The 22,629-nt window shown below is 30.8% G+C and overlaps 3 protein-coding genes across 4 annotated transcripts; 2 read left to right on the top strand and 1 right to left on the bottom strand.

The window, feature by feature from the left end:
- Window positions 1–1,072: 1,072 nt before the first annotated feature.
- LOC125075399 (mitochondrial-processing peptidase subunit alpha) lies at window positions 1,073–7,075 on the bottom strand. The gene is made up of 12 exons (XM_047687143.1): window positions 6,857–7,075; window positions 6,321–6,559; window positions 5,588–5,667; window positions 5,349–5,489; window positions 4,130–4,267; window positions 3,678–3,815; window positions 3,389–3,526; window positions 3,011–3,083; window positions 2,548–2,680; window positions 1,950–2,115; window positions 1,568–1,700; window positions 1,073–1,322 (listed from the first exon to the last, which is right to left on the bottom strand). The coding sequence occupies exons 1-12, from the start codon at window positions 6,913–6,915 to the stop codon at window positions 1,141–1,143; spliced, it is 1,620 nt and encodes a 539-aa protein (XP_047543099.1). The 5' UTR covers window positions 6,916–7,075; the 3' UTR covers window positions 1,073–1,140.
- A 2,101-nt stretch (window positions 7,076–9,176) lies between these two features.
- Window positions 9,177–13,304, top strand: LOC125075430 (40S ribosomal protein S5). 2 transcript variants are annotated; one of them, XM_047687176.1, is made up of 6 exons: window positions 9,177–9,324; window positions 9,539–9,695; window positions 9,764–9,883; window positions 9,963–10,880; window positions 12,413–12,442; window positions 12,598–13,304. In XM_047687176.1, exons 1-6 carry the CDS (start codon window positions 9,248–9,250, stop codon window positions 13,264–13,266), a joined length of 1,971 nt encoding a protein of 656 aa, XP_047543132.1. In that variant the 5' UTR covers window positions 9,177–9,247; the 3' UTR covers window positions 13,267–13,304. The 2 variants fall into 2 exon arrangements, with proteins under 2 accessions (XP_047543132.1, XP_047543130.1); XM_047687174.1 differs by lacking the exons at window positions 9,177–9,324; window positions 9,539–9,695; window positions 9,764–9,883; window positions 9,963–10,880 and having other exon boundaries at window positions 12,409–12,511.
- Window positions 13,305–14,948: 1,644 nt separating this feature from the next.
- LOC125075410 (AP-3 complex subunit mu-1) lies at window positions 14,949–20,829 on the top strand. The gene is made up of 10 exons (XM_047687152.1): window positions 14,949–15,085; window positions 15,165–15,252; window positions 15,406–15,549; window positions 15,632–15,691; window positions 15,770–15,891; window positions 16,543–16,702; window positions 17,074–17,187; window positions 17,839–18,028; window positions 19,737–19,888; window positions 20,533–20,829. The coding sequence occupies exons 1-10, from the start codon at window positions 15,051–15,053 to the stop codon at window positions 20,716–20,718; spliced, it is 1,251 nt and encodes a 416-aa protein (XP_047543108.1). The 5' UTR covers window positions 14,949–15,050; the 3' UTR covers window positions 20,719–20,829.
- Window positions 20,830–22,629: the final 1,800 nt, after the last annotated feature.

The following is a 22,629-nucleotide window of genomic DNA, read 5'->3' on the forward strand; positions in this document are numbered from 1 at the left end:
CAGTTAGTTTTATTATAAACTAGCTGAACCTGCGGCTTTATCGACGCAAAATTTATATAACTACAGTATATTACCTAACCTACCTAACCTGATTGGCCAAAAATGCACAAACACTATTAAGTTAAATCAAAATAAGTTTTATATCTTAACTTAAAAAATTATTGATCCCCAATAAAAACTTCCACCTCCCTTTTCACAACCTTAAAGAATGTGTATAATGAATAAAAAGATGTCCTTCCCTGATACTCTATCTGCTTACTAAATTTCATACAAATCAGTTCAGCGGTTTAAGTGTGAAGAGATTACTTTCGCATTTATAATATTAATAGAGATTTGTTAATTAGAGTAGTTAAATTATAAATTCATTTTAGTAATTGTTGGTTCAGTGTTACGAATGGCTATATACAGATGGTAGGAACACATTTTCCGAGATGATTATATACGATTATTGTACGGGTCGCTCATTTTTGGGCGATATCCATTTAATGGGCGCTGTGAGTCGTGTTAATTTGGATTTGCCATTTTTATCTATATTAAATGCTCATGTTAATCAGAATAAGGAATAACAATAAATTAGAGAATATTTTCAATTGTACTCGTGTTTTAATGGACTAAAAGGAACAAAAATATAATATTGTTGTAAACAGTGTGAAAAATCTTTATACACTATAAAGATTTTTCAAAATCGGTCCATTAGTTTTTGTATTTCTCAATTAGAAATTACCATGACAAATTATAAACGTATTAAATAATAGTATAAAATAAACAAGACAAATATAATCTCATTTGTTTTTTTTTGTTGTCTTTAGTCAATTCAAATAAAGTAATAATCTTGTAATCATTATATAGTGTCCCTTACACATATTAATGCACGCGGATAATAGCTGAATAGGCGCGCCTTCGTGCCTAGTTACTTCTAACATATTCTCTTAAAATCGTATTGTATTCTTGGATTTTTAGTTGAATATAAAATTATATAAAAAAAAAAAAAAAATTATAAATAAGATTATGTTTCGATTACCATTAAAATGTAGAATCGTTTAAAGAGATTTTGATATATAAAAAAAAACAATTGAAAATAAAACTAAAATAAATTTATTTAACGCCAAAATATACGAGAACATAGGCTAAAATATACTATTAAACGCGGAAAAGGTTTAGCCGCCTGCCTTGAGGCGAAGATTCGCTCTTACTAAGAGTCATATTGGCTTGGATATCTTCAAAACTGGGCAAGTGCACGAGCTTCCCGCGGGCGGCCACGCACGGCCGCTTGCTGAGCATGCGGCGCGCTACGCGGATAATGTCATCAGCAGTTATCTTTTCTGTAAAACAAATATATTTATTTATTATAGTTTTAGTGATAATTTATATGGAATTTTAATAATTATTATATTATTTTACCATATTTATTTCCTTATAGTATTTATATTATGTTTATGTATGTAATTAAATTTTGTTTGAATGTTAATGTTTAGAGGTCTTAGAGCCTTAATTTATTTCTTATTAGGTTGACTGGTAGACAATGCTTTCAAAAATTCTTGAAATAAATTATAGATATTAAATTAACCAATTTCGTTGATGAAGAAAGATGGCGGCTTCCTTTTTCCAGTCGCTAGAACTTGTCGACCGACATCTTCGAAGACCACCGGCCTCGCTTCGAGGTTCATCAGTAACATGGATTGCAGCTGAGTTTTCGCTCTCTGTAAAGAGTTATCATTATTTTGAATTTTTACAATATTATAATATAAATTTTCCACAAAGCAATCAAAATTACATTTCTATATTTTAAAGGGGTTAAAAAAATAAAAGCATTGTTATTTGTTATAAAAAGAGTCGACATCTACTTAATCGAACAACAGCTATTGATGGAGTACAACTACGGCTATGTTGTGTTTTTTGTGTAAGTCAAAAAGTAGATATCATGAAACAAGCGGAACTGGGCAGCGTACCCTGAGCTCGGCGTCGGCGACGCTGGCGGCCATGTTGGCGAGCTCGCGCGCCACGAGCAGCGCCGTGTCGTGCGCGCGCGCGGGCGGCGCGGCGGCGTGCACGCAGAACAGCCCCGTGTCGCCGTACGCGTGGTTGTACGCCGTCGCGTTGAACATCCAGTGGTATCTGCCACAAAACGATTATTTTATAGCATTTAATAGCATTATTTACCATTTAGTAACTGCATTGGTAACACTTGCTTTATATTATGTACATATACAGCAAATTAGCATACATACTATATGACAGTAAATCACCATTACTCGAAGGACGTATACATTGTCACTGGCTAGGGTAAACCGCTCCTTAAGCCTCAAAGTGTGGCAGTAACAACATTCAGTGGACTTACATAGAGCGACTTTACCAGTAAATATTATAGTCATAAATAAAATACAGTTTTCAACTTGTGACACCATCCCATACCATAATTGTTGTAGTAATAATGATATAAATAGTGGATTTAAACTGCCCTCCACCATCGAACTAAAACAAGACAGCTTTTTGGCTTTAGAATACCTACCGAGTAGTTTATTTAATTAAAATATAACAATGTGTAACCTGTTGAGCACATTGGTGTAGAGTCTGGTGTACATGCCCTTCCCGGGCCCACCGGCGGAGAAGGATCCGCCACCGCCCATCATCATGTTGAGCACACACGTGGCCACAAAGTCAGGGTCACCGTGAGAGCAGCCTGAAATTTCATTAAAGTATTTTTGTCATTATATCGTTTATTAATAGGGCAGATCATTTTTGTAATAACTAGCTATTCCCCGCGGTTCCATCCACGTTAAATGTTACTCCACCTGCGTGGGTTACAGCGTAATGTTATGTTTTATCTACTGGCTGTCTCAATAAACTCTTCCATATAAGTATAGATAAAGGAATCATAATTTTACACAATCTTTTTTTGAGTGTTGTGTTAACTCTATAAATCATTGGTGAATCCCATTCATGTAAAATGTTGCAATCACAATTATTAATGGTATTATAATTTTTTTTTAACTTGGATATTTGTACTTACTTTCTAATCCAATAACGACATGAGACAATTCAGGTAAATCGGATCCTGGGTAGAGTGGTATTTCACATTCTTCCTGAAATCAAATATGTTTCATGAGTAAAGATGACAGTTATATTTTTTTATCAACCATAGTAGCAAATACTATCAACAAAATAGACTATACAAAGAAAATCTTATTGTTGATCCAAATAAGGCATTCTAGGATATAGGTCTTCAATGGGTACTAAAGGAACTTGTAGCAATATTTAATTATAAGGTAAATTTTATAAAATGGGCAAAATCAAATGAAAGTTATATTATCCTCATATAAAACTTCCAATTTGTATGAAAATTCAATATGTAGTAAATATGTATATATCTAAAATTGTTCATATTTACTTGTTCCAATCCTCCTGTGTATTGTGCAATTGATTTGTCTATCTGAGGCTTGAAAGAATCACTATCTTCAGTGTGCCATGTCGGCTTCATGTCTACAAAATATTTTTGCACATATTCAACAAATGGTCCGTGATCAACCTGCAAAAATAACATATTATTATACACATATTAACCATTAATTCCTTGTTTTATTTATATATTTATACTAGTGTATAGTGTGGTGTATAAAAGTGGTACCTTTTTCTGTATTAATGTAACTTAAATATGGGATCAATTTCGTCACACTTACCCCAACAGCTGCGACTACCATTCTATCTGGTGTGTAATGATTTTTCAAGTAATTGAGTATTACACCTCGGTCTATTTTAAATACATTTTCCTGTGGGCAGATTTTCGGTAGGCCGAGTGTGTTGCCCTTGTACGCAGCCTGGAAGACAGCATTTAATTAGTATTATTAAACAAACTTTTATCACTACATAATTTATTTTTAGTTAACTATCAGAATAAATCATTGCTATATTTTTAGCCTCCATAATAAAGATTATTTTATGCAAGCAGTTCATTCTATGCAAACAAAAGCTGGTTAATAAAAATGTACTTTTACTTAAACAAATGCTAAAACCTTTGAAGCAACAAATAATACACATAAATAACTTTACTTAAGTATATAAGCAGAACATTCCAAGTATGTAGAATACTTATCACTCATTATAATAATTTATGTACATATTAAACACATACAGCGTGTATCATGTCCATCAATATTGTTTCCTGTTCGGGTCTCATTTGCAATGTCTCCAGTTCAAATGCAACTGCTTGTCTGGCAGCTTCTATTTCATCATTAGATAGCTGTGGTCGCAATGTGACTTCAGCTAGAACCTATAAACATATATTATAATTATATATCATAAATACATAAGATATTAAACATTAAATAAACAATGTATTTTCATATAGTTACTAGCAAGACGGGACTGTACATTAAGCAGAGTATGCAACTGCCTAAGGTATCCCATAGACTAAGGGGCACAGTTATTTTTTTAATTTTGATCTCGCTGTAGAAGTTCTTGTGTAGAAGTGGGAGGGTATGTGGGAATACCCACTGAAAATCCAGCAGTACCCTCTTTTGTCTCTTCGGTAGGCGCCACGGGATTGCTTTCGCATGCTACCGTCACGCCCTAACGTACTAGGGCACCTAAGCTAACCAGAAATGGGTATAACCAAATAAAGCTTTCAAAAATTCATTGGTAATGAAATTCTTGAACCCCAATATTACTCTTATCTGAATGAATAAAATGAAATGGTTCTCAAATAGTACCCATCATCATTTTGTTCATAAATTTTATTGTAGCAGATTATAATATTTTAAAAATTTTAGGGCTAGAAAGGGCAAAGTGGGCCTGAGATGTGCATTGCCCCACTTTGACTAATCTGTCCCTGATTACTAGGGTATATTGTATATAATAAATTATAATTTTCCTTGTACCCGTATCAGTATATTAATGATTACATACCCTATTACTAATCCTAGGTTCACTAGAAGAAATCTCATATAGATCTAAGGTTTTCTTTGTATCACAATTTTATTAGTTATGGATGCTTCATAATGGCATACCCTACTACTATTTCACTTAACTACTTATATCCACATTTTTTCATCTAAATCTCTAAAAACAACTTTGCCGACATTAAAAATGCCACAATTTAGCAAATTCATAAGGCAAATTATAGATTATTCTAGATCTCAACCAATAATATTGTGACAATTAAATGTTAGTTGTTTATTTTGCTTTACTCCTCTTGTGGTTGGAATAACCTATACATAATAAATAATTTTCAATAACCACAGAAAAACTAAATAGATCTCTGGACAGACAGCTAAATTTAACAAAAAAATTATTATTACAAGAAAAATTTGCCATTTTAAAATACTAATATGTACTAATTTTATAAAAATTACCTGCGTAATGGCTTCAAGACCTCTTGAATCGGCACTGGTAGCATACACTGTGGTATCACGGGACCCTTGGCAGTCACATATACCACCATGTCTTTCTAATTCTCGTAGCATAACATCTCGGGTTGAAAATTTGTGAGTTGCCTGAAAACAAATGAATATTGCATTAATATAAATAAAGATATATTATCAAAATATACTATAATAATATGTCTTAATCACTACAATAAATGAATACTTACTCCAAAACTCAGTTTTTCAAGAAAGTGACAAATGCCATTAGGATAAGCAACTTCATATCTTGGTCCGGAATCAATAACAACTGAAAATAAGTCAATTTGTATTTAACAGACAGTTAAGCCTCACTAACATCTACTATCTGTTTCTGATCAAAGTCACATTAAATATCAATATATTTAGATAGATAGATTAATTAGTAGAAATAATTTTTATTTATATCAATATATAAATAAAAATTATTTCTAAGACAGATGATTATATAAAAAACAAGCAGTGAGTGTTCAGTATATAAGATTAAGTTAACTAATAATTTAAGATGCTTACAATACATAGTTGGTTTTTTTTATAATGTATTTAAATATTGCAATAATGATGTATAATCTAATGAAGATTTTAATCATTTTACAAAAAATTGATCTATTTATACATCTCTTACTCGCTGGCAAATCTCAATTAAGATTAAGAAGTAAAATTGGTCAAGATGTGATCTATCTAATTTCACTAACAAAATATTTGTTACATTAGCAACATCTGTTTTATAGTATTTTTTTTAACAGTAATAATTACTGAATTCTTCATACTTTACACATTTTCCTGTAATGGTCCAAATCCATTACTTATACTAATCAAAGTTTAACTAGTTGGATATATCTCTAATGCTGCCATTGGCTTTTTCTTTGAAAAATGGAAAGGGCAATGATATGTATATTATGTAAACATGATCTAGTAACTTACCACCAGCTGTGCAGAATTGACCAAACTTCTTTTCTGATGCAACTCGTAACCCATTACTTAATGTAGTCACTTCTGTAGAGTAGTTTTCAGACTTTGAAGAAGCATAGACCACTGGGGGGAGATTTGGCATTGGCTCAGATAATGGTGGCAAAGGACTAACACTTCCTTTTGGTAATGGTTGTGGTGGTTTCTCCACATTTTGACTGAATGCTCTATTTCCATATTTGAAGGATGGTAAGCTACAAATAAAAATATATTACAAACATTTTTCACAAATATTATGAAAGGTTATTTAAATATTGCATCATTTCGTATTCTAAATTTTAATATATTTTTATGTTTAAATCATCAAAAAACAAAAAATAACAATTTTAATAGGTTTAAATAAATGTTATAACTATGAATTTTTTTTTTTACATTTTAGAATTAATTTAAAAACTAAATCAAAGCAAGTTGGCATGAACATTTAAAAGTATTTATAAACTAACGTCGAATATATTAATAATTATAGGAAAAAATATTTATTTCATACTAACCCATTTTTCATAGAACACAACCTAGAAAATAGAATTTTCATGTCAGTTACATGAGACATTATAAAGATTTAATAATTACATATAAATTCAACAAATATTTTGGATACAATATTTGTACTAGTAAACTGTATAATGTATTATTCAGAATTATTATTTATTTTATAAAATAGCCCAACTTTTAAATGCAATATTTTTTACTTTTTAATATTTTAATGACAATGACAGAGTGCTCATGTCAAATGAGAAACGGGAAACGAAAACCACAGAGTACATATTATAGTGAAGAACCATAGCTCTCGGCGGGGGAAAGTCTTTTAGCATTTGTTTTTTCCTAATCGATTGTTCATCAACATACGATATGTGCTTCAATAATCTTTTATTTCAACAGAAATCGTCGTCATACGACAGAAGGAGCGTGCGGAACATTATAATGAGCAACAGAAGCGAATAAAAATTCCCGGTAGTGAGAAATGTCACGTTTTTTCATAGCGTTTTATCATTTCGTTCTATTTAAATCTCTTCGATCAGGCTGTGGTGTTATTGGAGTTACAGAAGCCGGAGATAAGAATGTTGAAACTGAAGTTGTCACGGTCGATCTAGGTCTTGGTGTTGTGGATGCGAATAAACTGTTATTGATAGGATATGTGAGATTGAAGAGAAAAGAGGCATTGATGGTGTTGATGCAAAATGTTTTAATGGTAAATATATGGACGGTAGTGTATCTGTGTGTGGATGTGTGTGATGGTAATGATAATGATAATACGCAGTTCAACTGCTTTTCAAATATTATCTGTGCTGGGGACTTACCAGTAGTTGTGTGTGGAGAATGCAATTTCAGTAAGTGAAATTAGTTTTTGAAGTTTCGTTCTTCGTTGATCTCAATTCACACCATTTTGCGAAGGCGCACAAATTTAGCGAATACGTCATCTTAAATGGTCCAATTCTATGTAATTATAATAGATAATATAATAAATAAATATATTATAAATTATAATTCTACATAATATAATGGTCTAAGTCTATAATATAGAGTGCATATTATCCCATACTTGTTCAGGTATATACCACGTGAAAATTGGAAGATCTGTATTTTTCGGCCTGATTTCCTGACAGCTCTAGGTTTCAGGAAGACATTCTTTTTGGGAAAAATGTCAATGTCCTCATCAATTTACGGCCACCATACATAAAACATGACAGTGCTTTTATAGCAGATAAGACTGAGTGCCTTCTTAGGATTAGGATTATAATAATTTAGGACTTTTTTTATAAGTGCTTCTGGAATACTTCCTTCTTTGTCACACTCCGAATTTAGTTGTATTATATCATGCGTATAGCCCAAGTTTCTCCACTTTGTTACTGGCAACCGTGTGCCAAAAGTAGGTCTTTGAATGTTTCTCGGCTCAATATCTTTTCTATTAATTGAAGCTTTCTATTATATATTTTCTATATCTGATTTCTATTTTCTAGGTTATTTCTTATACACCGTTTTCTGTTAGTGATGGTTCTAAGTCTGAATTTGGTACTGTGAATAAAAGTTACATTTATAGTCACCGATTAAAAAGGCCCAACGAATAAGTCTATTGCTTACTAATTTAGGTAAATAAAGCTGGGACATGGTTCGATGCATCATTTATATCTCAGCCTTGTGGATGATGTGAGTTAATATAAGTAGTAACTGAAATTTATTATATTTTACAGTTTTTGACTATCTAGCTTGCCGTCAATATAGCAATTTCTTAGTATGTGAATTTCATACAATCACTGAATTCTGTGTTTAATGGCTTCATTCTTTTCAAATAATTTTTTTTTAAATTCAATTTTAATTCCATGTAACCATCGTAACTCCATCTATTTATCGTATACTGAAATACGAAATGATTACGCGCCAGGGTCCATTGAAGTGCGCACGGACATCCACAATGATAGAAACACGCAACCTTAACCTGATTCCAAAAAATGTCAGCCTACCGTGTACTGGAGGCTTTAGGCACAGATATGATGCCAAATAAAGTCCAAACACCAAAGACAACACTAGTATCTATTGTGACTTTTGAACTTTTTAGTTTTGACATGTATCTGATATAAATATATACAGTTGGTCTTGTTCGAATTATGCATGAAATTTGAATTTGAAATCAACTTTTTTGAATATAAAGAGTGTGTAAAAACTAAAATATCAAAGGCTGTCATGTTACATAAAATAATAAAATTGGGACACTATAACTGTTTTTTATATTTATGTATAAAACTTCTATACGTTTAAAGTCAGCTGTTTGACAAGAAATAATGAATTTTAAGCCATTTAAATCAACCTTTCGGTTGTTTTCATCTTATAAAAAGGTACCCCGGGTGTGTGTCGTGGGCGCAGGACCTGCTGGCTTTTATGCAGCAATGCATTTAACTAAGAAACTGGAGAATGTATGTATTGATATTATAGAAAAGCTGCCAGTTCCATTCGGATTAGTAAGGTTTGTAGTTATATTTTAATTTATCGTAATCTTACAACATATTGTAGTAAAAAGTATTCAAATATATGCATAGATTTGACTATGTGATTAGTACATAAAATAGAGAATTACTAGAAATTGAACATCCTACTTTTTATTTACTCTGTTCTGCAATTTGCAATAATTATTATATAAATGCCACTCGCACTGTTCATGATTATATGTTCTTTGTTAGGTATGGAGTTGCCCCTGATCATCCAGAAGTAAAGAATGTTATAAATCAATTCACCAAATTTGCTCAACAAACAAATGTTAATTTTTATGGTAATATAACCTTAGGAGAGGATATCAATTTGTTACAATTGAGACAACATTATGATGCTGTTTTGTTGGTAATTCAATATTTATTCAGTTTTATGTCTTTTTTATACTAATTATGTAATAGAAAACACATTTTTAGACTTATGGAGCAGAGGAAGATAAGACTTTAGGTATTGAAAATGAAGACGCTACTAATATAATTGCTGCGAGAAATTTTGTGGGATGGTATAATGGTCATCCTAGAGATAGACATCTTAAGGTATGCCAGAATATATAGGTTTTTCATATAGATGTATAATTGAAATATATTATACAAAAAAATTGTAAATAAATTTCAGGTTGATTTATCTGGACCTGTAGCAGCTATTCTTGGTCAAGGAAATGTAGCACTTGATGTTGCTAGAATATTGTTGTCGCCATTAGATACTTTGAAAAAAACTGACATTACAGAGTATGCACTGCAATCATTAGCAGAATCAAAAATCAAAGAATTATATCTTGTAGGAAGAAGAGGCCCACTAAATGTGGCATTTACAATTAAAGAACTCCGTGAACAAATTAAACTTAAAAATTGTGCAACAGTTTGGAGGGAAAATGATTTTGCAGGTGTTGCAGAAGCTGTTAAAGATTTGCAGAGACCTAAAAAGAGATTGATAGAGCTTATGCTTAAATCACTTAATGAAAATGATGATATTAGTGGTGAAAATGAAAAGTCTTTCAAACCAATATTTTTTAGGAGCCCAAAAAAATTTTTGGTCAATTCGGAAAATTACTTAAGTGGTATAGAATTAATAGTTAACAAATTAAAAGGTGACAGAATAGAAGATCAAAAATGTATTCCAACAAATGAAACAGAAATTTTAAATTGTTCTCTTGCATTTCGTAGCATTGGTTATAAAAGTATTAAAGTTGTTGAAGATTTACCATTTAGTGCTAATGGTGTTGTAATAAATGAAAATGGTCGAGTTTCAAACAACGAAGACAGTGAAATAGCAAAGCTTTATGTGGCTGGATGGCTAGGTACAGGACCTGTAGGAGTTATTTTACATACAATGAGTAATGCATTCCAAGTTGCAAAATTAATCTGTGAGGATTTAAAAAAACATAACAATTACAATAAGGATGGATTTGCTGGAGTTAAAAATGATATTAATAAGAATATTCCTGTAATAGATTGGAGTGGTTGGGAAAAAATTGATAAATATGAGTGTGATGAAGGTAAAAAACTTGGTAAACCTCGCGAGAAACTGACATCCGTTGAAAAAATGATTGAAATAGCAACAATGTAAGAGCACTATCTTGGTAATGAATTCTGGATAAATTGAAATATAAAAAATTTTAAGACTAAGTTAATTAAGCATAAGTGAACATAAAAATATATGTACATAATACAAACTGGTATTTTTCTAATATACATTTTTATTTTAAATAACTGTATGTTTTTTTGTTTATGGCGACAGTCTAGAGAAGTGAAATTATAAACTGTCGTCATAAACATATTCTTTTGAGAAACAAGTAAGTTTCACTAGAATCATACATTTTTAAGTGTAAAATTAATACAATTTTCTGAATTTTAAGTTTCATTCAAGCTTCATTGCTTTGTATAAGATGAAAGGATTGGGATAGTAGAGCGCCTCTGACAGTCTTGTATGTTCGACCCTCAGGGGCGAATTTAAAGACTTGGAGTCCCTAGGAAAAAAACGGAATGGAGACCCCTAATCATTTTTTAACATAAAAAATGTTAGGTCTGCGGTCCATTAAAGCCATGAAAAATAAACATCTAAATCCTCGCAATCAGAAGATATGGCCATTTATATCGTATGTCCATACGTTCGCAAATGAAATCAAAATCTATTAGGTACTTCCTAACCTAGAATCATTTGTTTAAAAGCAATATCTTGTGACCAACAAACCGTAAATTTATTGTTACATCAGTGTTGGTTTGTTTGTCTAATCGTATGAAACCCTGTGTGCTGGATTCCGACTCGCACTTTTCGGGTTTTTTATTTACATCATACATAAAAGGTGAATAGCGTGTAACTTTTCCAACAGGATTTTTAATTTGATTTTGCCGTTAATATTGCCTATTGACTCTATTTAAGGCATATTAAAGCAAACATTAATCAATGATCTATAATTTTTATAAAAGTTACACAAGCTGTTGTTCACGTCTACTACAACTATCCATCTTCAAATAATTTATTTATTGATGAATAAGGGTGTGGGTAAATAATATAATATGTATATTAAATTGTTTGAAAATGTTTTAAATAAAAAAAAAATGTATATATCTCCAATAAAACGAAATATAATCTATTAAACTATAATAGATAATAAGTTTAGTTAATAGTTCTAGTCAATCAGTTAATATAATAGTCTTATGCAAACTGCTAAGAGTGACGAGTGTATACAAGACATATATTTTGTATTAGTATCAAAATACCATTCAGTAAGAGTATCCGATCATTATGTAAATAATTATAAGTTTGTAGATTGCTTAAATTATATTTTTTATGGTGTATTTAAAATCAAATATCAATAAGGTTTATTCAAATGATCTGAATGATTTTTTAAATTTATTTGTCTAATGTACAATGCCCTGGCTAGAAAATATGTAACATTAAGTTGGTAGTAACATTTTGAAACTTATTACCACTTTTATTCGTAATATTTATTTGACTTAAATTATTATATCATCATGGAAATCCAAATCATTGAAGTATTTTAATTTATTTAATCATATATTTCGTTGTTTAATTATTTTTAGGTAATTTTTATTAATGGCAAGTTTTTGATGATACCAACACCGAAAATCTACGTAATGCTAACTTCCTTTTGCTCGTGTTCTTTTGACAACACGAGGTTATAACTTGTAATTTGTGAAAAGGTATGTATTTTTTCTCCTCAATGTATATATTTTTCGATTAAAGTGACTTATATAGTGCATTAGTGACGTTGTGTATTTAATTTTAGTTGTTCACAATGACCGAGGAAAACTGGAACGATGATGGTGCCGAGGCGGGCAGCATGGCCATCGACAGCATGCCATTGCCACAACCGGCTGACATTCCCGAAATTAAACTGTTCGGGAGATGGAGTTGCTACGATGTCCAGGTTTCAGATATGTCGCTACAGGATTACATTTCAGTCAAGGAGAAATACGCTAAATACTTGCCACACTCGGCTGGTAGATACGCTCACAAGCGATTCCGTAAAGCGCAGTGCCCTATTGTCGAACGTTTGACAAATTCCTTGATGATGCATGGACGCAACAACGGAAAGAAATTGATGGCCGTGCGTATTGTTAAGCACGCTTTTGAGATCATCCATCTTCTGACTGGCGAAAATCCTCTTCAAGTTCTTGTGACAGCTATTATCAACTCTGGTCCTCGTGAAGATTCCACTAGAATCGGTCGTGCTGGTACAGTGCGTCGTCAAGCTGTGGATGTGTCCCCACTTCGTCGTGTGAACCAAGCTATCTGGTTGTTGTGCACAGGAGCACGTGAAGCAGCATTCAGAAACATTAAGACAATTGCGGAGTGTGTTGCTGATGAACTTATTAACGCTGCTAAGGGTTCATCAAACTCTTACGCTATTAAGAAAAAGGATGAGTTGGAACGTGTTGCTAAATCCAACCGTTAAGTATGTTTTAAGAGGACTTAATAAAAAATATGAAAAAAGTAGGTGTTTTATTTGGTTAAAGACATCCACTGTTATTATTTTTCAATAATATAACATAATTAACTTTGATGATTTAAATTAAGATTGTTCAAGATATTGCAAAATTTTATTAGAAACACATTATTGAAACATTATCAATGCTTTGCTTTAGGTCTATTACTGTCTTATTAAATAAAAAATGTATCTGAGTCTTATTCTTAAATTTTTGTTGTAAATGTTTTCTATATATTTAAAAAAAACTTAATTTGCTTAAAACTAATCAATAGTATCCATTTATACAATGCAAATTAGATAATTGTTCAGATACATTATTAGATTTATATTAGTAAAATTAAGGAAACTGACAAACATATTTACGCAATCAATAATTCATTAAGACTTAGTTGTGTTAAAACTAGTTTATTTATTAAAAGAAAAAAATAACATCAAGTGCATTCAACATTTGAATTTTAACTAAAGAAAGCATATTGAAACTTAAAACTATTTTATGCTCAGTGGCAAAAGAAAAACATTGTGAGGAAATGAAGCTGTTTGTGTCAAATGAAATTCTGCCACTTATATTAACATCAACATAATTGGAGCAGCATGGTGGAATAAGCTCTAAGCTTTCTCTAAGGCTAGGAGGCCTAAGACTCTAGCAGTGGCTCAACATTTATTGATATGATTATTATTTATGAATCTGTAAAACTTAATACATTTTTACAAATATCTAATAATATTCTAATTATCATTGTGTTTATACTAACATGCATTTAGTTTTAATAAATTAAAATTACAATGATGGTTAAAAAGTAGGTATATCTCTTATCTTTATGTTATGTTCTTACGAAATATTTTTTGTAAGCCATTTAAATCCATTTATAAATAGCAAAAATTGTTTTTGCTTGCTATATATAATTGTTTTATCGATTCTTGAATATTATTTAACCTATTGTAAGCTAAAATTTTTGTTAAAAATGATTTGTTTTTCTTTACAACATAGTAGCGATTATTGTTACTATAGTTTATAAAATAGTTAACTTAAAAAAAGACAAGAAATATATTGATTATTTACTAAGGTATCTAACAAAGTATTACCATTGACGACTTAATGAAATACTTTAATACAAATTTATAATAGGTTTATCTTTAATAAAAATAGATGTTATAATATGTTTTTTGAGATTGAAAGATTTTAAGGTACGCTAATTTTCGGATGGTTTGCTTAAATTTTAATTGAATTAACCCGTTATATCAAAAAAATTCATCATTTCTCACATCTTGCTAGATTACTGTATAGATATTCTGCTGGGTGTTACTCGTATTTTATATAAGTGAATAACATGATAATTATTACGTTCGTGTACATACAACGTACTGTACGTTATAGTAAAAGTTAGTCCCATAAATTTAAATGTAATGAAATGTATCAAAAGTACCTAGTTTTTATCTATAAAATTACATATCTGTGAATGTGGTGAAAGGGTTTAATTGTTGAGGACGTCAACGTAAAATGTCAGATACAACAATATCAACTTGTCAAATTTGTGCTGTTCTGATGTGACTTTTTAATACTATAACAAAATTATATTTATAATTTTTAATTTATAATATAAAAAAAGTTTATGTACATTACCTAACTTTTTCCTATTTACTATTTATATAAATTATAAAAAAAATATTGTTTATGAAATGAGTTAGTAGTTAGAATAGCATTGTACGCTTAATGTGAAATTGAAATAAATTAACATATTAAAGACGGGAAAATGATCCACAGTTTGTTTATAATAAATCCATCTGGGTAAGTATGCAATGAACAAGTCAAGTTTTGTCTACTGCGATTTTATTGATTTTTTTACAATGTAAAATACTTTTTACAGTGATGTGTTTCTTGAAAAACATTGGCGGAGCGTCATTCCACGATCAGTATGTGATTATTATTTAGAGGCTCAAAGAGCTTCACCTAACGTAAGCAAAACATATATTATTATAATGCTGTGTTTAATTAATTTCTGAAATGGTACAATAAGAAAAGTAATCAATACAGCGAAGTAAATATTTAGCCAATGTTTACAATAAATTTTTTCGTTATAATACTTTTTTTATGTGTCTGGGATATAGGATGTACCTCCTGTGCTTGCTGCTCCTCATCATTACTTGATATCTATTCAGCGAGGGGGGGTTGCTCTTGTAGCAGTCAGTAAACAAGAGGTTGCTCCACTTTTTGTGATAGAGTTTCTGCATAGAGTTGTAGATACATTTCAGGTATGTTCTAAAAATTAAAAAAGTATAGAAACAATAATATAAACAATAATTATAATTTTTAAATGTAAAATTGTTATTGCAGGATTATTTCTCTGATTGCACAGAGACTATTATAAAAGAAAATTATGTTGTTGTGTATGAGGTAATAATTAACTTTTTATATACATATTTTTATATTTGTTATGATAAAATATGAAATGGTTTTTGTTTTTTATTTTAGCTGCTAGATGAAATGTTGGACAATGGCTTTCCATTGGCCACTGAGAGTAATATTCTCAAGGAATTAATAAAGCCGCCTAACATTTTGAGAACAATTGCTAATACTGTTACTGGTAAATCGAAGTAAGTACTAAATAATTACTTATTCATTGATATTTGAGATCTTATTTTAATACTAAATTAAATGAAAATAAGTAATATATAATTTTTTTTACTTGGATATATTATATTTATTTTATAAACTGCTATTTGTTAATGTTAGTTTGAGAATTATATTTGTATGCATACATTTATTAACTTTGTTTTCTATACTATAATATTTTTTATATTACAATATTGTATAATATATATACAATACAATATAAGTTTATCACACCAGTTAAAATTAAATGTCATTTTCTATTGTTGTGATTTGTTTTCTTTAATTTTTATTTTCACTGTCTAAGGTTGTTTGGTGGAGAAAGCTTGTAGCAATAATTAGAATTAATAAGCCTAAGTTTAGTACAATGTATGTAAGCATACTTACATACATATAATACAAAAGAAGTTATCTTATCCAATTCCTCTCGATGTTGAAATTTCCATCATTTCTTTCTTAGTGATCTAGTCACTGTCGTCATAGTCACTACACTAGATATCAATTTAACCAGACCTATAGTTTCAGAGATCTCAGGTATTTTGTTCATATATAGAAGATATGCCTTTATTTCATCAATAAAATTTTTGTTTTAAGTAGTTGTTGGTCAGTACATTGCTATTTGTTTGTGTTTTTAGTGTGTCATCAATATTGCCTTCCGGTCAGCTTTCAAATGTTCCATGGAGAAGGTCAGGTGTCAAGTATGCTAACAATGAAGCTTATTTTGATGTCATTGAAGAAGTTGATGCTATAATTGACAAAAGTGGTGCAACAGTTTCAGCTGAAATACAGGGTTATGTAAGTTATAACACAGTCATGGAGCTTATCATGCATTTACCCAAGCCCCAACTATATGGGGTATGGTACTTATTTCTATATTAAGATATTGCAGATATTTAATTTTGCTTAAATTAATTGATAATTGTTAAAATATTATTTAAAATACAGTATAAATTAAATTAAACAGTTAGAGCATATGTGGCACATAGGATTCAGGTCATCTCTTTTAAAGATATTAATTGTATTTTAGGGGTGATAGCTGTAAATTTGTGCTTGTGTGAATTGATATTTTTGGTGGCAGTGGGTACTTCATATTGGAAAAAAAATTAAATATGGTATATGTACATATATTTTATTTCCTATTTAATTTATTTAATAAATATTTTCAGATTGATTGCTGCATCAAGCTAAGTGGTATGCCAGATTTAACACTAACTTTTGTGAACCCGCGTCTCTTTGATGACGTTTCATTCCATCCTTGTGTTAGATTTAAGCGTTGGGAGGTATGTTTTTAGTTAATAAAAAGTTGTTTAAACTAGACTAATTTTACGATTTGCTCTGTAATAGTCCCCGTAACAGGAGTTACTGTGGAACATATTCCATCTGGCTCCTCCACTTAGACCTTAGCTGGTAAACGAAATGATAAACTTGTGGCAGAATGTCAATTGACTCACGCAGATTTCCTTACAAGGTTTTCTTTTTTTTTACATTAACAGCCTGTAAATTTCCCACTGCTAGGCTAAGGCCTCCTCTCTCTTTGAGGAGAAAGTTTGGAGCATATTCCACCACGCTGCACCGATGCGGGTTTTTGGAATACACATGTGGCAGAATTTCATAGAAATTAGGCACATGCTGGTTTCCTCACGATGTTTATAAACACAAATTAAGCACATGAAAATTTAGTAGTGCTTGCCTGCTCCATTTTACTTTCGCTATGTTATGTATAAGATTAAAACATAGCGAAAAATAATGCGTTAAATTGCTATCATATTTCACGGTTCACAATATTTCGACAGTTTACAATCTGACGAGATAGATTGTAATCTGACGATGTTTGTAATCTTACGGTAACATATACATTTCTCTTCAGGTTTTCATTCTTTATTGAGAAAATATTTTGGTAAGGTTGACAAAACAAAACATTTTTATTTCAGTCTGAAAGAATATTGTCTTTTATACCGCCTGATGGTAATTTCCGTCTCATGTCTTACCATATTGGATCCCAGAGCGTTGTTGCGATTCCTATTTATGTTAGACATAACCTCACTTTAAGGAATAATGGTGATCAAGGAAGATTAGATCTGACTGTTGGACCAAAACAGACCATGGGAAGAACATTAGAAAGTATGTCTGAATTTAACTATCGTATCAATAAGCTTACAATTTATCTAGTGGATAAGGAGTTTTGTGTGCCGTATTAAGTAAATTTATATTTAACTTTGTTGTTGAAACACTAGTATCATACATTTATCTTAATACTTACTTACTTGGTGGGCTTTGTGCAAGCTCGTCTGTGTAGGCACCACCCACTCATCTGATATTCTACCGCCAAACAACAATAATCAGTATTGTTGTGTTCCGGTTTGAAGGATGAGTGAGCCAGTGTAATTACAGGTACAAGGGAGATAACATCTTAGTTCCCAAGGTTGGTGGTGCATTGGCCATGTAAGGAATGGTTAATATTTCTTTCAGCGCCATTTTTTTGGGCGAAGGTGACCACATATCAGCAGATCGCTCATTTGCTAACTGCTTACCTATAATATAAAAACTATCATCCTACACTCTCACACACCATCACAATACACCATCATCCAACGTTCACACTCATTATCACAACACACGAGAGAAACATCAGAGGCTATCTTTTGCCGGTGATAATATAAAGAAAACACACTCGGGCCGCATTGTAAAATTTCCCGACTATTATCGCCCGTAACCCGGTCTCTGAAGGGGGGTGATGTAGCATAATTATGTATTTTCATAAATATAAAAAATAAAAAAATATAAAAATTACAAAAAATATGTTATTATAAAAAATAGATAATTTGTAAAAATAAATAAATATAAAAAAATATATTGTAAAATAATACACATATTTATTTGTATGTAAAGCGGTCACGCAAACATATTTATTAGTAGTTAATAAATAGATCGGCCGCTGCCCGGTCCCATTGTCTCGAACGGTACGTCACAAAGGGGCGGCGCTTGCGCCGCGCCTATGGACGATGCACCGGCCGATCGGGCAGTCAGCTGTACGCTTACACGCTATTAACTCAATTCGAAATTCTAAGTAAATTGTATCCGCCGCGTCCTATTTTTATAATTTATAATTTGTAACTGTCTCTGTGTAATTCTGTGCCTCTTCTAAACTTATTCTTCTTCTTCTGACTTTTAGTGTGTGTGTGCTTGTGACTTTCAATAAACTGTCTTTTCTATCTATAAACTCTTTCTCTCTTAAACTTTTACTCGCTCAACACTCCTTCTTAATTGTACATATCACTACACCATTAGTCATAGATTTCTGATTCTTAAGTAACAAGCCAATGGTAGCTTATAATTACCTTAGGGGCCATTCATTTATTACGTAAGACGATTTAGGGGGGAGGGGGGTCGATCATGACTTATGTTTTCTTACAAGGGGGTGGGAAGGAGTTTCGATAGTTCTTACATAAGATCAAAAAACTTAAAATTATTTGAAAATACGCCGGAAACCGCACGATTGCTGAGGTTCGTTCGGATGCGTACCTTTAGAACCTTTGAAATTACAAATAAACATTTCAAGGAGTTGTTACTTTGAAAAATAAACAGTAAAATAAATCAAACGTGTATTTATTTTCTCCTTTAGATTCTTACGTAATAAATATTAAACAAGGAGGGAGAAGGTCGGCTAGTTCTTATTTTTTCTTATATTAGGGGGGGAGGGGGTGAAAAACTAGTGAAAATTGTCTTACGTAATAAATGAATGGTCCCTTAAAGACAATTTTACTTTCTATAATTGGGCCATAACGTTTTTTTCTATTTTATAATTTTTCTAATTTAACTTCTGTTTCAGACGTCGCATTAGAAATCTGTATGCCAAAATGTGTTCTAAATTGTTCTCTGACGGCCAACCAGGGTAAATACTCTTACGACCCTGTCAGCAAAGTTCTACTCTGGGATATAGGACGCATTGAGCTACCTAAACTGCCCAATATACGAGGAAGTGTAAGTAGTATCTATTGCAATCCTATTACTGACATAAAATATTCACATGGAAATGTCGGAAAGCGGTTGCAATAGGAGAGTTGGTTATTGCTTAGTCAGGTATCTTTTAAAGGCTAACTTTTGGTAGAGAAGTGATTATATGTATTTAATTTGGAATGCAATCTTTATAAAAATAATATTTAGGCGTATTAGCCTTTCAATAAAAATATATTTAATTCGCTTTGCCTGTTATGTCTTTGTGTGTGGTGGTGTCTTGACAATGTAAATGACCATGGTCATACATCTGTATATATGTATGCGTAACTAGTTTAAATATAATAATCAGTTACAGTCATATAATTAAGCGATATGCATATATTATGAGTTATATACTCATCATATATATGACCAAACAGCAATACTTAACCTGACCATTTTAATTTTAACTAGTAATGAATTTTAAATTAGCGTGGTTTTTTTTCTTACTATAAGTATTTGAAAAAATATCCCATATATTTACTATGTTTTTTATTTTTATTTGGTGGAGCTATTTCGACATTTACAAAAAACATGGTAAATATCTCGTTTCAAATACTTATAGTAGTAATGAATTAATTTTTAGATTTGTAGATACTTAAATATATAATACATAATAATAATTACAGGTGTCAGTAGCTTCTGGTGCGGATACTTCCGGCGCCAATCCAAGCATTAATGTTCACTTCACAATACCTCAGCTGGCGGTCAGTGGGCTCAGAGTGAGCCGGCTGGACATGTACGGCGCTAAATATAAACCTTTTAAGGGTGTTAAATACGTAACGAAGGCTGGCAAGTTCCATGTGAGAATGTGAAATTAAATGGGCGATGTAATTGTTATACACATATTCATATTTTAAGCAATTAAACAATTTGTATTCTGTTATTTTGCTTTATTTCAATTATTATTAAAGTTACTGAAAATATTTTTTATTTTTTTCTAATAATACAAATGTGCAACCTTCTTTCAAAGCTTGTTATAGTAGCTAAATTTTTAGTTAGTTCTTTTCAACTCAGAGACAATTTGTTGAGTATTTTTTATTTATGCACAAAGGAGGTTTAAAGTAACATAAGCAAAATATTTTGCATTTCCAATACATAACATAACAAACAATAAAGAAAAATAAAATTGATCTGATTAAAGTTAAACTTTTTTTTAGAAATAAGTGCTGTAAAGATAAACATTTTTATTCAATAAAATATTAGCAAAACTATTTTGTTATTTTTTTTTTTATAATAATATTTTATTTAAACATACAAACATACGTGACCTCAATTATAATCAGTCAAGAATTATTCATTAACCAAAACATGGTGGGGAAACTGGCTTACAATTTGGCTAAAACATATACATCATACATACATTAGATAATGGTATATAATTTCTCTCAGCATCTGTTTTGAATATTATAGAAAGATATATCCAGACTTTTGTGGCAACATTACACTGCATATATTATACTAATGAATTAATAACTAAATAATAATTATAATAATATTTATGCGAAAGCAACTTCACGCTTAAACTGCTGATCCGATTTAGATGAAATTTAGTAAGGAGATAGTTTTCCGGAAAAGGACATAGGCTTTTTTCTTTTAATTCACCCCTCGGGGTAAATTTTTGGGTGACGGGTTGTGTGTTATAGCCTATCATATCATATAAATTTTGCGCTGATAAAGCCGCAGATTCAGCTAGTATTAATGTACTTATATTAATTAGTAATAATACTACTTAGTAATAATAAATAATAAGTAAAATAATCACAGAAAAATATAGTCATAAATAGTTCAAGGTATATAATGCACAATATTAAATAACTTAAAATAAAACAATGTAAATTAAAAGTTCTAAAACTTCAGTTTTATGAATATTGGTTATATCTCAAGAAATTCGTTAACAGATATTGTAAAAACAATTTTTTAAACCTGTTTTATTTATATGTAACGCCTTGATTTCTTTAGGAATTGCATTACAACCTTTGATACTCATAGCACTGCCTTTTTTTCAATACAAATCGGTTCACTTCGGATTCGTATTTAAATATTTTGTACTTGGGAATTCATCAATAGCTCTTTTGGAATAAATTATGATTCGATTTTACAAATAATACCAGTTCTGGTATTATTTGTAAAATCAATGTAATAAATATTAATAAAAATAAATTTTAGATTCACCCAAGTCTTCAAATAGAGTACACATTTTTTTAGGACAAAGCTGTTTGTATACCTGTTGAGTTACCCTAGTAACCCATATTTCATAACTGAGTTAACAAACCTGTAGTTTAGCATAAGAGTTGTGTTAATCGAAGCTCTTGCGAAGCATGTTTATGTCATATGAGAATGTTTTAATTTTATAGCGTATCTATATCTACGTCTTGTAATTACAATATTTATCTATAAATACTCGGCAATTATACCTCTTTGTTTTAATATTTTAAATGTTTGATATATCCATTAAAATATGTTAAGTCGTTTATTTAAAATATTTTTGAGCATCAACTATGACTATTTCGACAATCATCTCATGAAGAAAAATTTATACCTATATTTATTTTGCAAATAGAAGTTTGCAATTCCTGAGGCGCTTGGTTCAATTTCCTGGCGTTATTAAAGTTTTTGAGATTTTCAGTCAAGGTAGTATTATGAGGCAATGTTTACTCTACCGTTCCTCGGAAAGTTTATTAAGCCGTTTTTAAGCCTCGGTAAGCACATTTATATCGGGTTGC

This window comes from Vanessa atalanta, chromosome 2 (assembly GCF_905147765.1).
Source record: "Vanessa atalanta chromosome 2, ilVanAtal1.2, whole genome shotgun sequence".
In the NCBI taxonomy this organism is placed as follows: Eukaryota; Metazoa; Arthropoda; class Insecta; order Lepidoptera; family Nymphalidae; genus Vanessa; species Vanessa atalanta.